Raw genomic sequence first — 15,213 nt, forward strand, 5'->3', positions numbered from 1 at the left:
CGAGATAGAATAGTCGTGACAAAAACGATTGTACCCGGCAATCTTCTAGCTAGATTTGATTTAGGGAGACAGGTATTATTGTTTTTTTCTTCTCATATTTAGCAACTTGAGCTAAAGTTTTGAAAATATTTGACGAAACGGATCATGGGTGAGGATTAATTTTTTGATATTTTTGTAACATGATTGAACGAAGTGGGATATGTTAAAATGGCATTTTCTCAGATTTCCCATTGTGGAGAAAGACGTCAATAATCGTGTCTTGGACGAAAGTTTCCCATGGGACATGTAGAATCATGACAAGGGTAAGAAGTGTTTACTATTCCTGGACATATAAATTTAGCCCAACTTCTATTTTTAAAGCAAAGCTAACTATGAACAGTTTGTCAATAATGCTACGCTTATCTGGGCTCAACCACAAATGGACCAAGTCTATAATCTATGGTGAATAATTCAATTTATGGGCTGATTGATCATCACTCCTATAGGACCAAACCAACCCACAAAGGAAGAAAGGAGGATAGTTCGGTGAGGTCTGGTTCATTCTAAAGGCAAAGAGAAGGAAAATAAACACCCACCAGTTGCTGTTGCTGTTGTTGTTGTTTCTTTGTTGCTGCTAAACAATGGGGCTGCTTAGCATCATTAGAAAAATCAAGAGAAAAGAGAAAGAAATGCGCATCCTCATGGTGTATGTATCCATCCACTGTGCTGTCTCTGTCTCTGTCTCTGTATCTAATAAGTAGATGAATAATGGGTTTTTTTGGTTGAAGGGGACTTGATAATTCAGGGAAGACAACAATAGTTTTGAAGATAAATGGAGAAGACACCAGTGTTATTAGTCCTACTCTTGGATTCAATATCAAAACCATCTCTTATCAAAAGTAAGCAGCAAAGTTAGATCTTTCTTCCAGTTTCTTTCTTTCGTTTATTCCTCTTTCTTTGTGTGTATGTTGCTCTCGTTATTGTTAGAAATGGGTAGTAATGATTCTGTGTATTTGCTATTGTTTTGAACTGCCAATTTGACACGAGCCCATTTCAGATACAAGTGAAATATGAGAACTTGGGATCTTAACTGGCCTTGTTTTTTTATATGAATTTGTCGAAGAGTGATAAAATAAAGACAAACTGGAGATGTTTTAGTTTAGCATTGATTGATCAAAACTATCATTACTATAGTTCAACAGTTTCTCTTGCGACATTATGTATACTGACGATGTTGTAGTGTCTGCTGAGCTTCCCAAGATTGGAATTTTAAATCTTAGATGTTTGTTGTAATACGGAAGGTTGAAATGCTATATTTTTGTTTGATAGGTACACTTTAAATATATGGGATGTGGGGGGACAAAGAACCATAAGATCATACTGGAGGAACTACTTTGAGCAAACTGATGGCTTGGTCTGGGTGGTGGATAGTTCAGATCTTAGAAGGTTGGATGATTGCAAAATGGAGCTCGATAATCTTTTGAAGGAAGAGGTATTTGCCAGTTTTAAGTTTCTTTGATGTTATGTTTTGTTTGAAAACAATGGCCTTTATTTGTTTTTCTATTAATGCAATGTGTTTCTCATGTCTTGCTCTTGTTCTTTTTTTTTTTCACTCTTTTGTTCATTTGTTTTTTTCTTTTCTTATTCATCTGCTCTTTTCTTGTGAATCCTCTAATTTACTTGTTCATCTGTCAGAGGCTATCAGGAGCATCTCTACTAATATTTGCAAATAAGCAAGACATAAAAGGTGCTCTTACACCGGAGGAAATTGCTAAAGTAAGGTTTCTCACCGATCATATCTCCTTGTTTATGAGTCAGCATTGTTTTTTGTTCATATACAAAGCATTTGGTGTCCTTTTCCCTCGTGTATTTTTGCTTTTCTCAGTGCTGAAAGAAGTCAAATGTCATCCATGTCGTGTATTTCATACTGAACAATTGAAATGGACTCTTTTTTTTCAAAGTTGATTTAACTTTAGCACACAGTTGGCTGATGATATAAACATGGTTGTAGAGGTTACTGTAAAATCTCCCATGTGATGTGCCTTCCTTCCCGGACTTGTCTCTTGGTGGTTGAATGCGGGACATTTAGCTGGGGTTCCTCATAATATGTTTTCCATGCTGTTTGAAACTCAATTACTTTCTGGTCAGCTTTGCTTGCAAAAGTGCCCTTCAATTGTTTTCTTTTGTTAGAGGGGCATTTATGTGCACCTTAAGCCATCAAGCAGAATCAATCTACTTGATGGTTTTTGTCATTGAAGAATAGTTCTATTTGCGAAACTTATGCATCCATTTAGTATTTTGACGTTAGGGATCCACGCACATTAATGGGTTGAGCTCCTATTCTTTGTGTCAAGATATGGTAGAAACCATATACATTTAATCTACATAATTAGCGGCACCTGATTTGCACTACTTTCACTTCTCCTGCATGGTGATGTTTTCATGGTGGTATATGTCCTTGCCCTTCACCTGTTTGAATTTCTGAAGTGGTTCTGTTATGCTTGTTCAGGTATTGAACCTAGAGAATATGGATAAAACCCGACACTGGAAAATTGTGGGCTGCAGTGCGTACACAGGTGAAGGGCTGCTTGAAGGATTTGATTGGTTGGTTCAGGACATTGCCTCGCGAATCTATATGCTTGACTAAGTACTCTGAAACATATTTACTCTGCCCAAGACATTCTTCAAATGTATTAGTGATTGTAAAATTGAGGGGTTTTTTTTGCTTTGCAAATTGCCTACTATGTGGATGCGTGTCTATGTACTTTTGGTTCAAATTTACCACTGCAGTCTTTACTGGCCAGTCCTTATGTTTGTTGTTTTGTGTAAGATGATATTCCTAATGCATTAATAGAAGCAAAAACTATCTTTTGATTTTGCAATGGCTGACTGACGGTATCGTGCGAACAGGCCCCATAGCATGTTTATATTTGCGCATGAATGAAGCACAAGCATCCATTTTCACACACTTTGGTTTATAAATATAACACTGATTGGATTATCATGGAGATGGATTGAGTTTCATGAGACTGAACACTACAGAAGTACTAACAGCAAGGACCCTGCATATTCAAGGATCAAGCAGGACTATTCACGGGCCATGCTTAATGGATTCATGAACATAAGTAACATCAAGAGCAAACATAGCAATAACTCAAAACCTATTTGCTGGCCTTTTGGTGGAATGACTCCAGGGGAATTGAATTTCAACACAATCAGAGTATAACTTATTTGTGTCGTGAGGAAATTCTACTGAAATTAATAGCTTATTAAAAGCATTGAATAACCATCATTTTCCAGCATCCGACGACAACAAATCCTAAAGAAAAAAGAGAGCTAAAAACCTTGCAAATCTAGCAACCAGCAAATTCTATTATTCTAAAACATCATAAATTGATTGAAACCTCTTCCAAACTACAAAATCCTTGCAATTTAATACCAAAAACAAACCCAGTTTGACCTACTGATGCATCAGAATCACACATCTCAGCCACGATCATTTTGACTTCTTTCCTTGTTTCTTCTTAATAACTTCATCAATATACATGATCCCTTTGCCTTTATAAACTTCAGGTGGCTTACAACTACGAACTGAAGCAGCAAACTGATGCACTCTTCCCTTATCAATTCCAGTACAGCAAACCACATTGTTCTTGAAACAAAACACCCGGACTGCAGGCGGCACAGTTAGTTCGACTTCATGACTGTAACCCAGTTTGAGAAATAACAAACGGCCTTCTGCTTCTGCTCGCGCTTTGTAACCAACACCTACAATTTTGAGAAATCGAAAGAACTTGGCTTCCATTGCGAAGTGATATCACTTGAAAGCTTTCCTGGGATAAAAAAAAAGGAAAAAAAAAAAATCACAGTCAAGCATTTTATCAAACAGTTGGTGAGCAATATGATACAGAAATAGATTACGCCAATGCCCCAACAGGGGCTTTTCGGGTTTGTGATTTTGACTAAGAGAATGAAGGTCTAATTAAAGGGTTCTTGAAATTTTCATTTTTTCCCATGGTTTCTTAGTGACCAGATAGAACAGAAGGAATAAATTTTCCAATAAGTTTGTAAAACGCACAGATCACTCTCCAAAGAGAAATACTACAATTCCTATGAAAATCATAGAAGAAAGGAATCATCGTATTCTTACGTGAATTTGAAAATGGATCGTACCTGCAAGTAAAAATGGGAAGTTGATGACAGGTTTGCTTCACTGGAGAAATGGCATGTGCTGCTGCTGCCGCTCTATTTCCGTAGCTAGGATGTGTTTGGCAACGCCAGCGAGCGCAGGCAGTAAAGCTATTATGCTTTTTGGGTGCGCCAACTTCTGTTTAAGCCCACAATTCCTAAAATATTATCTTTAACTTTCATAATTTTCTCAATTAGTCCTTAGAGTTTCGTAGAAGTTCCATTTAGACCCAATTTGTTTGTGATATGGAAAATGCTTTTCACATTTTCTCATGTTTTGTGAGTTCTTGAAAAAATAAGTTGATTGAAAGAGTGTTCCTTGTAAAGGAAAGCATATAAGGTTTTGAATTTTGAGAGGGGAAATTGTTTATTTTATTGGAATTATTAACTTACAATATTAATGAAAAAAAATGTAATGCTGAAGTGATAATTATGGATTTATTTATAATGAATCACTGCTAAAGTGTATGTATTCATCTCTGAATAATTTCAGTTATAAATCATTGTCATATTAAAAGATGGGGTTTGTTTTTTCTCCTAATTTTGTCGAATTTTGTTGAAAGTTTAAGACTTTGAAACTCAGTTGGTGTTCAAGTGAATTGGGGCTTCGATTTTCACCAAGAATACATTCCTAAATTTGGGACTTTGAAATTTAGCGAGTTGATGGTGCATTCCTAAATTTCTTTGGTTTCGATAGAACTGCTGCTGTTTGTAGAATCAAAGCCCTTGGAAGAGTCTGTGGATGGCTTGAAAGGACAACTGTAGAGGACATGGACATAGCTGTCCGTGCACATCTGAATGGTTGGAAATTCATATTTCTTAACGATGTGATGTTACTCTTGTGCTCTCATCAGAAAACACAGAATCTGTTTTAGGCATTGGATTTGTCTAATACCCAGTTCATCTTTAATTAATCACCTGGATCCGTTGTTTTACTAGCTTGCCTGCTCTGATCATTCTACTTGGATGAAAATAGTGCTTGTGCAAATCGTTGTTTTACTAGCTTGCCTAGCTTGCCTGTTCTGATCATTCTACTTGGATGAAAATAGTGCTTGTGCAAATCAACACACAATGATTCTGTTACAACTTCAAGAACTGAAGCAAAGGTGCAAAATGTCGGGAAAGCAAAGGTGTTAGAAATATAGCTGACAAATTCTTCCTCTTTCCTTCTCTTTTCGAACAACTTTCACTCTCATTTATCCTCTAGAGACTAAAACTTGAGGAAAATAAAGTTCCAGAACCACATCGTACACTTTGCAAACTATAGGGATCAAAATGAAAAAAAGTAAAAAATGAACAATGTTTTATGAGTGCGTGGACCGTGAATGGTGTATGATGAAATGCAATTCTGCTTAAGTATTTTTGTATAATGAATAATAATAAGAAGAAAATGACGTTCATTTATATTGCACAAAAATAGATCCTGTACATTATCTACAAACTATATTAGATTCTAGGATAATCTAAACAGAAATGGATTTTTAAAAAAAAATTAGAAGCATCGAATTATCAAATTTGCTGCTTTTGAGTCGCACACCAGGTAAATGTAGCCTGTCAATGCCAGAAAATGTCAACACCCCTCTCATTCAATATTCACAAAGAAATGAAAAAAAAAAGACTGTTAGATTGTACTGATAAAAAGTGTTGTATAGAAATTAGAAACATCGGTGCAAACAATCTGGAGAAATGTAAGAATCAACCAGCTGTAGGAATAAAAAAGAAATGATAAACTTCAAAAAAAAGAAAAAAAGAAATGATAAAGAAACTTCAAAAATCTTGCAACTTGAATATCTGTAAGATTCATGATCACCAAGGATCACTAGAAAAGATAAAAAAAAATGTGAATGCAATAAAGAATCTTGTATGCATCTTTTTGTTTGCAGGACAGTATAGTTCTCCGTCGTCAGCATGTTTAGTTTTGAAGAGTAAAAAGACTTGAGCCATGGACTGAATAGAATTCAAGCGATATCAAGCCTGCAGATTCAAATGGAAAGTAAGCGGTAAGCCTAGGAATTTCAAGAGATGGTTCAGAATACCCAACAATTGTGGATTCATCCACAGTTCTCACTTCGAGTTATTTTGCAGCTACAAGGTTATCCTTGATGAGTTTTTCGGTTAATGCTTTTGAAAGCCCCCACACTGTATCTGTGCTCCCTACCTGCAAAATACATCACTGATGTTTTCATCAGAAGAATCAGACGGAGGGAAGGAGTTAAATCCTTGTATTCTAGGAAACCAAAGTATCAACTGCTTGTATATTGTAACACAGCAACCATGTTCACTTCAGCCGCTTAAGCACATAAAAAAGAACAAAAAACATTGAGGTGGTCTTTGCTGATGCAATTTTAAGGTTCAATGCCATTCAGATTTGAGTGGAAAAGGGTAGACACGACCTACTCAAAGAACATACAAGACACGGTGTGGTTATATAAATCCTAAAGCAGATAGTTGATAAATGAAGCTCCATTGAATTGTGCACTTGTAAGGAGGACCCAAGTAAAGCATAAGTAAGAATATTAAAAGAAAACTCAGCACTTGACATGAAGAAGGCTGTAAAATGAAGATAAGGACCCTAGCAATGGCCACATGTTGGGGCATAATGTGGGCACCTGAAGAGCTAAATACCCTGGCTAACTGAGTTTGTCAGCCATGCAAAGAGTAGAATAACTAACCCAGTGTCAAAGAGAAAGGGAGGGGGAGAGGGAGAGGGGTAGGGAGAGCTCACCACTGCTTCAACAAATGGTGATGTCAATGGGTGTTCCAGTGTCAAACCCCCAGCAACATGGAGTGTACTTCCCTCCTCAATCTAAGGCACATCTCATCATTAACAGAGAAATTAAAAACACTGTGTGGCCGAGAAAATAGCTTCAGAAACAAAATCCAATAAAGAATATGCATTTACAAAATTTACCACGCTATCAATGATCTCATCAGGTATCTCATGGAAATAAACCTGCATAAGTGAACTAGATTATTCTTTCAAAACTCAATGTCATTGAAGTGTAAAGACTTCAAAGAGCTTTCAGATAAAGTTCTTTTTACATCAAGTAAATATTTAATACAGCTTTTCGGGACAAATTCGCAGAAATAGGCGATAAAAAAATATATGTTCATGGTCTGCTGCTTTTATCTCAGGAGCACTGAACCATCTGAAATATTCCTATAAATAGTAACAGCTCAAATGGGAAATTTTTTGCCTGTGCATGTAAATATAACTGTTACAATCTCATCTATATAAAATAGTTAAGATTACCATATCATAATCTCCATCCAGAAAGATGGAGAAAACAATCAACATATATATAGAGAACAACCATTACATTCTCCTACATGTTACAGTGGATATATAGAGGCTGATAAATAATTGATCCGGAAACCTTGTTGCATCTATGCACCTTTTTTCTCATCAAGTTGTTCATACGGGAATGGACATTAGAGGAGAGTAATTCAGTGGGCTCAGATGATAGCAAAACTCTTTCTTGAATTTAAAGCAATACTCTGCCATTTTGAATGAACAATATGCCTACAGGATTATGCGGGCTAGGAACCATTTGAATGTCACTATCCAGTAAAATCTAAGCTAAATACAAGTACAAGTAAGCTGTACCTCAGCTTTTTCCCATGCTCCTTTTCGTATTCCAGTAGTAAGGTTACTTACAACCACAGATCCTATGACTGCTGCATGACCACCGGAATAGCCTGCAATAGTGCAACTACTAGTCATATTTGACCACTAAAACAAGTTGAGCTTTATAAACAGTAGAGGACATGAGTGAAATCAATTAAGTAAACCTTTGATAAACTCCCGTGCTTCTTCCTTGCTATTTGGCTTTTCTCTAACCATCCCATTACTCACCACCACCTAAAAAATCAATGAGACGTGGCAGTAAGATAAAACTCCACAAGGAATGTCAAAAGTGGGACAAGGCCTTTAATACAGAAGCAATCACAGGAGAACTATATGAAGCAATAAATAGATTCACAGGACACAAATTTAAAATAGGTAGAGGTTGTAATTAAGAATAGTGAGCTGGAATAAAAGCATACTGTGTCTGCAGTAATTAACAATGTTGCCTGAGCATCCTCTTCCACATGACCTTCAATTCGAAGCCTTTCTATGATGGCGTTTGCCTAGGGAATAAAATTAAATAAATATGGCAGTTCAACAATACAACCATGAACCATGAAAGAACAGTCAGTAATATGCACAGTTGCCAGTCAATACTACCATTTTCAAATTTCAATTCACATAGTTCCATTACAAAAAGAAAGCCCACAAAGACAAAAAAAGCAAACTTTACATTATTAGTGAAACAGAACGACTCAGTTATGCCCCAGTTAGCAATCCATCACAAAACCAAAATTTGTGCAAGGACAAATGCAGGAAGCCCACATTGAGAAAACCACAGCAATGAGTTATAAAGCCCATTAAAAGCAATAAAATGACATTTGAGACATCCAAGCATATAAAAGGTATAACAGGTGTAAAAGTTATACCTTTGCCTCAGCTAGAGCCATCACCAATTCCTCTGGCTTATCTTTTCTTATACTTTTTTCATCTATATCTGCGGTCTAAACCGATATCACATTAACGACACAAAAAAAACATAAAACCCATAATTGAAAACTAACATTCTCAACAAATAAATAAATAAAAAGCACAAGAGAATGCAGCTTAAGAATATACCACAACAGTAAATTCATATCCCATCTCATTGAGAATTTGCCGCCGAGCCAAAGATGATGAACCCAATATTATCTGCCATTGAAATATCACAACTACCCATCAATAATCATTTCCCTTTTTCTTTTGTTCTTTTAATTATAGCACCATGAAAGTTTTCAACTTTGAAACTAATGTCACACTCCATGAAACTTCTTCTTGTTGAATTTTCACAACAACCCATCAATATTTTTCCATTGTAAATTACAATAGCAAGAAAGTTTTCAACTTTGGAACTAATAGAGATACCGTACTAATAAAAGAACTGCTTTTCATTGCAGTTCCTTATTCCTAACTGTAAGAACACCATTTCCAATTATTTTGGAGGCTGTATAATTCCTTCACATGGACAAAACATGTTTATATTTTAAACCCAAGTTAATGTTCTTTAAGGATTCTCCAACAAGAAAATTATTAACTTGAGGTTTTCAAAACTCCTTTGTTAAAACACGCAATTTACTTTTCAATTGCTTCATGAGTATATTTTTGATAGAATGAAGCTAAAGAAGAAAAGAAAGGAGAAAGGAAAAAAATGCAGCAATAGAGACAGAGTCCCAAGGAACTAACCTTAAAGGAGGAATTACAAGTCGTCATCTTTCCCTCTATCTCCTTTTCAAGCTCCATTTTTTAAGAGATGCTGCGTTGCCCGGAGAGGTGCGAATGGTAGAATTTCTTTCAGCATGTTTTGTTTGTCCAGGTAGGTGCCAAGTGAGCATAGGTTTTTTCGGCTTAACTATTTTTTAGCCACTATAGATTCATAAATATTTTATTTTGGGCCTCATATTTTAGAATCTTTAACATCAACTTTAATTAAAATGTTTGTTGTTGGTCTCTGCGATCTGTGTATTTTGTGATCAATCATGTTTTTTTTTTAAATATTTTTTTTTAAAATTATTTATTTTTATATAAACACATCCAAACTATAAAAAAAACACATAAAAAAAACAACTTAATTGTTTTTTCAAGTAAAATACACTAAAAAAACAAAAACTACAGCAGACAATCGCCAATAGAATATCCATTTTCTCCCTATTTATTTTGTTCTTTGACTTTCATGTTTTTCTCTTTGACTTTTCTTCGAAATCTCCATACATGGAATAATATCCATCAATGACGTTTAGAAACTTTTTTTTTTAAAAAAAAAAATTGGCCCTCCTTTAGCTTTTATTAACTATTTAACAAACATATGCCAAATTAAAGATTTTCATGTTTTTCTCTTTACATTTTCTTCAAGATCTCCAGAATAAGTTTTTCTAGATTTTAGCTGGATTGACATTGAAAAATGGGTCCTCCAGGCCAAATTTTAAGAATGGGCCCTCCCTCCATAACCCTTTTATTAACTATTTAACAAACAGAGCCCAAGTCAAAGATTTCCAAGTTTTGAGCTAGATTCACATTGAAAATTTTTGAACTATACGAACATGCAACATTGCTTAATGCATGGGGGTGAAAATATAGTGTTTTTTTTTTATCCCTCTTTGATAAACAATAATCATGGAGTGCACGTATTTCTTCTCTCACATTTATTAGCACAGATAAAAATTTCGTGTGCATATATTTAGAAGAAAAAATTGTAAATATTTAGAAGGAAATAACTAAGAGATACAGTAGGTATTCTATAAATGTTGGAAAAAGAATTTATTGGAAGTACAAAAAACTAGCCACCGAAGATTATTCAAACATCATTGATGACTTAATTATTCCTACTTTCTCTATGAATTTTCTTTTTCTAGCTTTGCCAGTATTTGTTGGAATCTTTTTGATTGTTGAGGGCCCTTTTGATTCTGAATTGAAATGCTTGTGATTTGTTGTTGAATCTGTCAAATCTATATGCTGAGCCAGAGAGAATGCATCTTTCACATATTGATGACTAGTTAAGGAGAAAAGAAAATTATTCAAACATCATTGATGACTTATTCCCTACTTTCTCTATGAGTTTTCTTTTTCTAGCTTTGCCAGTATTTGTTGGAATCTTTTTGATTGTCGAGGGCCCTTTTGATTCTGAATTGAAATGCTTGTGATTTATTATTGAATCTGTCAAATCTATATGCTGAGCCAGAGAGAATGCATCTTTCACATATTGATGACTAGTTAAGGAGAAAAGAAAATCAATACAAAGGAGAAAATGCTAATGTTTCATCTTTGGTACATATATATATGTTTAGAATTTATTATACTTGAAAGGAAAAAAGTTTAAGGGTGATGATGAATCAAGGAAAAATTGCCGTCTCTACAGCTGAGACCATTCTTCATTAGAGCTTCAGTTGCTGCAGCCTGCAGAAGAGAGGGTCAAGTAAGGAAACAGGAAAAAACTGAAATCAGCTTCCATTTCACTGTTCATGGTACATTATGTATTGAAAAGATCAACCATTACATTTAGTGTAACCAGTTTTCGTATCAATCGAGATTCCTTCATTATAACATTTTGTTATGTTTTACAGAATGGCATGATAATCTAAAAAAGATCGGCTTTTATGCTGCTTAGAATTCATTGTTTATCAGATTGTGAATCTAATAGATCAATCAATGCACAAAAGAATAATGCTTTGTTGGGCTAAACATTTAACAATCTGTTGGTCCATTCTCTCTATTAATGATTAAGGAACTAGATATATATATGTGTGTGTGTGTGTGTGTGTGTTACCTATCCCCTTCATTAATTGCTCATGTTGCTGTTTTCCTTGATGCTTTCTTCATGATTCTTGTAATTTGGCAGTGGCACTTGGTCTGACTCGATTCTCTTGATATCGTCTAGAAGGATCTCATACTGCTTCTTCACTTCCTCTTCGGTTGTTTCTCCGACAAAACTGGCTATGTTTCGCCAACGATCTGGGCTATCCTTGTCATATATAGCAAGAGCATTTTCGAACAACTTGTTTTTCTGTTCTGACCAATTTGAGTTAGGCTGTGGGAAAGAACTGGATCCCATTTCTCTTGCCGAGATAAGAGCGAAAACGGTGAAGCTAAGTTTTATAGTCTTGGGAATAAGATCGAGAATGTGATATATAGAGGATCAAATTTGAGTATGAAAACTAGAAAATGGAAGAAAAGCCGACTGCTAGACAGGACTAGTGTGAAAATTCAGTAGGGTAGAAGCATGGAATGTGTGAATCATGAAAGAAGACTGAAGTGAAGTGACTGGTGAGAAATTTAGGAAGTTGCAATGCAAGCCACGCTTAAATCTGAAACACTGTAGTTGACACTTGACATAAGTGACTGGTTACTATCTCAAAACGAGAACAAACGTAGACGGTTAAGACAGATTGAACATTATATCCTATTTTTTTAAAAGGATATAAATTCACTTCAGAGATAAATTTATTTTATATATGTCTTTGTGTCTCTGATTCTGTCATGTAATACTAACCAAACCTAACTTGCAAAACTACAAATTATGTAACGGAAAAACACCTCATAGTAGTAGAGTCTTGAGATCGGTGTTTTTGAGTTCGAGGATCATCACTTGATGCTATTTTGGAGGTGTTTACAATATTATTTGCAAGTACTATGTTTCATGCTTGTCTATTTAATAAGCATGTGGGCTTTCATTAGCAGGAAATTCGCTCCACAATCTTGAAAGAAACGAGACCCACTTCCCTGATCTGGATATTCAAATTATTTGTCATTTAGAAATCAGAACCAGTAATGCTCTCAGAAAATTGCAAACCAGCATTAGTCAACAGTATCTGGCCCCTAGTTAACCGGTCCCGTAAGGTAGAGCACAAAGCTGATTCTGTTCTGTTCTCTTTGATGAAAAATCTATGGTCTTAGAACGAAAGGAAAAATGGAAAAAGACCCTTCGCAAAGATTCAGAAGGTGATCTAACGGATACAGGCAGTTTGCATTTCTTTTACTTCCCAAGTGCCCTAGCTAGTTTTTTAGCAAGCCAGTTGAGCTATATTTTAGCTACATGTTGCAGTGCCTAGAATAAGAAACTAAATATACTAAAACTACATCATTTAATAGTATTAAACCTCAGTTTTCATTATTGGCAAAGATCCATAATTGCTGGTGATGTTTGTTAAGTCAAGATCTTATGCTGATTTAAAATATATAGAGAAGAAAGGCCAGTGCTTACTTTAGGCCAACTTGTTAGCACTTTTATGTTGGTAACATCCTCGACTCCTAAGCAAAGGCAAAGGTTTCATGGCGCAAGGGGGTATCGTAGGCAGAGATGTAGTAATTTCGTAATTCTTGCAGAAATTTTTGGCATGTTTGGCATTGGAAATCAAGTTGCTTCCTTGAGATTGACTGACTGACTTAGAACTGTACGTAGGTTTGTCAAACTGTGATGCACATGATTTTTGGACAAGCAAACACTTGAAAAAGGTGGGTTTTCTGTCTGCCAACCCATGGAAATGTTGGTAATAGAGAGAAAACACATGTCTGAATTTCTTACTGTAACATCATGTCCCTCTTCCGAACTAGAAATGATTATGCTGACAACGCCGCATGATTATCAATTATCATGAGCTCCTGGTCTTATGAAAGCATTTTTACTACACTATTACACGGCACATTTTTCTTAGAGGATCATTTTCCCTTTCTGTATCCGAATTCAGCATGTTCCTGACTCTTTCGTTTTTTCTCCCTTGTGGTATTATCTTTAGCTTTCAAATAAAATCGCTTGAGAAATCAATTTCATATGCTAGGAAAGAATGCATCCATGACTAATTTTAAAGCAGAAAGGAGAGTTAACACAACAGATAAAATGTTTAATGCTGCTTCTTTGGTACATATATAGGATAGAAGTCATCACATTTAAGAGAGTAAAAAAATGACGACTCAAAACTTCAAGGAAAATAGCCGTCTCTATTGTTGATATCCTTCTCCACTAGAACTTTAGTTACTGCAGCCTGCAGAAGAGAGGGCCAAGTAAGGAAACATTAGCAACATAATCAAATCATTTCATTCTTTCAACATACCAATCACTACCTCAAAATTATCAAATAGCAATGACATTAGCATTAGAATATATTCCGTTGGTAATTTTCAATAAAAATAGTGACAGATAAAATCGGTGGGGGAATTCCCAACATAATTATAGAAGAAAAACACTTCATCGTTGAATTATCGATGGAAATACAGCTTATACACCGATGGAATATTCCTTTGGTGTAAATCAATTTTCTAGTTGTGAACTACATTCAATAATGTTTTTCCAAATTTATAATAGCACAAAAATGAGATTTTTTTTATACTAGAGAATTCACGACAAGTTAGTGAATCTAAATTAATCAATCCATATAAGAACTATGCTTTCCTGGACTCAACATTCAGCAAATCTCTGTCCATTCTTCGGATTGATGATTAAGGTACCGATCATGTGTTAGTATTACCTCTCCTCTTCATTACCGATGATGTTTTCCTTGCTGCTTCCTTCGTTCTTGTAATTCGGTAGCGGGACTTTGTCCGACTCAATGCTCTTTATATCATCAAGAAGGATCTCGTATTGCTGCTTTACTTCATCCTCGGTTGTTCCTTTGACAATCTTGGCTATTTTCCCCCAACGATCCGGAGTGTCCTTATCATATATCGCAAGAGCATTTTCGAACAACTTGTTTTGTTCGGCTGACCAATTTGTGCTGGGCTGCGGGAAAGAACTTGATGCCATATCTCCCATAGAGATTTTAGAGAGGGTGGAGGATGCTTAAATGGCGAAACAAGTTTATGTCTGTCTGAAATAAGACAATATTGTAATTCAGGATGTCAAATTTGAGTATGAAAACAAGAGAATGGAAAGATAGCAGAAAGGCATGGTCTTCCAAAGAGATTCAATACAGTACAAAGCACGAAATGTGAGCCAAGGAAAGGCGAGCATAGGAAGTTGCGATGCAAGTGTTTAAGCCCGATCAGCACGGTGTGAGGGATGATTTGCTAGTTGGCAAATGCATATTGAAAATTTGCTAAAGTACACATTATTTAATGGAAAAGTACCTCAGAGCAGCAGTGTCGAGATAAGTTTTTCGGAGGATCACTTGATGATATTTGGATGTGATAATGATACCCTTTGCAAGTACGATGTCTGTTTATTTTATGAGCATGTGGGATTTTATTAACAGGAAATTCACCTACCATTCTTGAAAGAAATAAACCCACTGGATACAAATATTCAAATGATTTATCATTTGGTGCCAGTATTGCTCACGGGAAATAAAAAGCCTCTTTGATAATCAACCTCGGTGACGCAGGCAGGCGAGCCATCTGATTTGATAATTTTAAACAGCTGAATCTGCTACAAGTTTATCATGCAAGAAGCCTAGTATGCTCGTTTATAAATCAATGGAACGAAGCTAAATTTAAAAAGAGATTTGTTCATGTCA

General features: G+C 35.5%; 4 protein-coding genes and 1 long non-coding RNA gene across 8 annotated transcripts; 1 reads left to right on the forward strand and 4 right to left on the reverse strand.

Moving 5' to 3' along the window:
• Positions 1-491: 491 nt before the first annotated feature.
• LOC7473183 (ADP-ribosylation factor-like protein 2) lies at positions 492-2,861 on the forward strand. Its single transcript, XM_002310771.4, has 5 exons — positions 492-685; positions 768-878; positions 1,309-1,471; positions 1,675-1,755; positions 2,489-2,861. Exons 1-5 carry the CDS (start codon positions 621-623, stop codon positions 2,624-2,626), a joined length of 558 nt encoding a protein of 185 aa, XP_002310807.1. The 5' UTR covers positions 492-620; the 3' UTR covers positions 2,627-2,861.
• A 365-nt stretch (positions 2,862-3,226) lies between these two features.
• Positions 3,227-4,320, reverse strand: LOC7480126 (60S ribosomal protein L6, mitochondrial). Its single transcript, XM_002310199.4, has 2 exons — positions 4,153-4,320; positions 3,227-3,812 (listed from the first exon to the last, which is right to left on the reverse strand). The coding sequence occupies exon 2, from the start codon at positions 3,782-3,784 to the stop codon at positions 3,476-3,478; it is 309 nt and encodes a 102-aa protein (XP_002310235.1). The 5' UTR covers positions 3,785-3,812; positions 4,153-4,320; the 3' UTR covers positions 3,227-3,475.
• A 1,451-nt stretch (positions 4,321-5,771) lies between these two features.
• LOC7473181 (uncharacterized) lies at positions 5,772-9,599 on the reverse strand. 3 transcript variants are annotated; one of them, XR_002982886.2, is made up of 10 exons: positions 9,458-9,599; positions 8,855-8,926; positions 8,665-8,739; positions 8,215-8,298; positions 7,960-8,029; positions 7,775-7,866; positions 7,079-7,120; positions 6,893-6,973; positions 6,236-6,340; positions 5,772-6,141 (listed from the first exon to the last, which is right to left on the reverse strand). XR_002982886.2 is itself a non-coding variant. In XM_002310198.4 (10 exons), the coding sequence occupies exons 1-9, from the start codon at positions 9,512-9,514 to the stop codon at positions 6,242-6,244; spliced, it is 657 nt and encodes a 218-aa protein (XP_002310234.2). In that variant the 5' UTR covers positions 9,515-9,599; the 3' UTR covers positions 5,772-6,141; positions 6,236-6,241. The 3 variants fall into 3 exon arrangements, 2 of the variants coding, with proteins under 2 accessions (XP_002310234.2, XP_052310356.1); XM_002310198.4 differs by having other exon boundaries at positions 6,236-6,325; XM_052454396.1 differs by lacking the exon at positions 8,215-8,298 and having other exon boundaries at positions 6,236-6,325.
• Positions 9,600-11,001: 1,402 nt separating this feature from the next.
• LOC127905593 (uncharacterized) lies at positions 11,002-12,131 on the reverse strand. Its single transcript, XR_008059755.1, has 2 exons — positions 11,535-12,131; positions 11,002-11,164 (listed from the first exon to the last, which is right to left on the reverse strand). It is a non-coding gene; the product is annotated as an uncharacterized LOC127905593 (long non-coding RNA).
• Positions 12,132-13,584: 1,453 nt separating this feature from the next.
• Positions 13,585-14,876, reverse strand: LOC7480125 (protein RADIALIS-like 4). Of its 2 annotated transcripts, none has more exons than XM_052454672.1 (2): positions 14,246-14,876; positions 13,585-13,746 (listed from the first exon to the last, which is right to left on the reverse strand). In XM_052454672.1, the coding sequence occupies exons 1-2, from the start codon at positions 14,511-14,513 to the stop codon at positions 13,733-13,735; spliced, it is 282 nt and encodes a 93-aa protein (XP_052310632.1). In that variant the 5' UTR covers positions 14,514-14,876; the 3' UTR covers positions 13,585-13,732. The 2 variants fall into 2 exon arrangements, with proteins under 2 accessions (XP_052310632.1, XP_002310232.2); XM_002310196.3 differs by having other exon boundaries at positions 14,230-14,876.
• Between the last annotated feature and the right edge of the window lie 337 nt (positions 14,877-15,213).

The sequence above is a fragment of the Populus trichocarpa genome, chromosome 7, assembly GCF_000002775.5.
Source record: "Populus trichocarpa isolate Nisqually-1 chromosome 7, P.trichocarpa_v4.1, whole genome shotgun sequence".
Lineage (NCBI taxonomy): Eukaryota > Viridiplantae > Streptophyta > Magnoliopsida > Malpighiales > Salicaceae > Populus > Populus trichocarpa.

Excerpts from the sequence above, each read along its gene's own strand:
- LOC7480126 (XM_002310199.4), bottom strand. The coding sequence starts at position 3,784 with ATGGAAGCCAAGTTCTTTCGATTTCTCAAAATTGTAGGTGTTGGTTAC.
- LOC7473183 (XM_002310771.4), top strand. The coding sequence starts at position 621 with ATGGGGCTGCTTAGCATCATTAGAAAAATCAAGAGAAAAGAGAAAGAA. Across the intron at positions 686-767 it reads GAAATGCGCATCCTCATGGT|GGGACTTGATAATTCAGGGA; the intron begins GTATGTATCCAT and ends TTTTGGTTGAAG. Across the intron at positions 1,756-2,488 it reads CACCGGAGGAAATTGCTAAA|GTATTGAACCTAGAGAATAT; the intron begins GTAAGGTTTCTC and ends ATGCTTGTTCAG.
- LOC7473181 (XM_002310198.4), bottom strand. The coding sequence starts at position 9,514 with ATGGAGCTTGAAAAGGAGATAGAGGGAAAGATGACGACTTGTAATTCC. Across the intron at positions 8,299-8,664 it reads TGGCTCTAGCTGAGGCAAAG|GCAAACGCCATCATAGAAAG; the intron begins GTATAACTTTTA and ends TTTATTCCCTAG. Across the intron at positions 6,326-6,892 it reads CACCATTTGTTGAAGCAGTG|GTAGGGAGCACAGATACAGT; the intron begins GTGAGCTCTCCC and ends TGTATTTTGCAG.
- LOC7480125 (XM_002310196.3), bottom strand. The coding sequence starts at position 14,513 with ATGGGAGATATGGCATCAAGTTCTTTCCCGCAGCCCAGCACAAATTGG.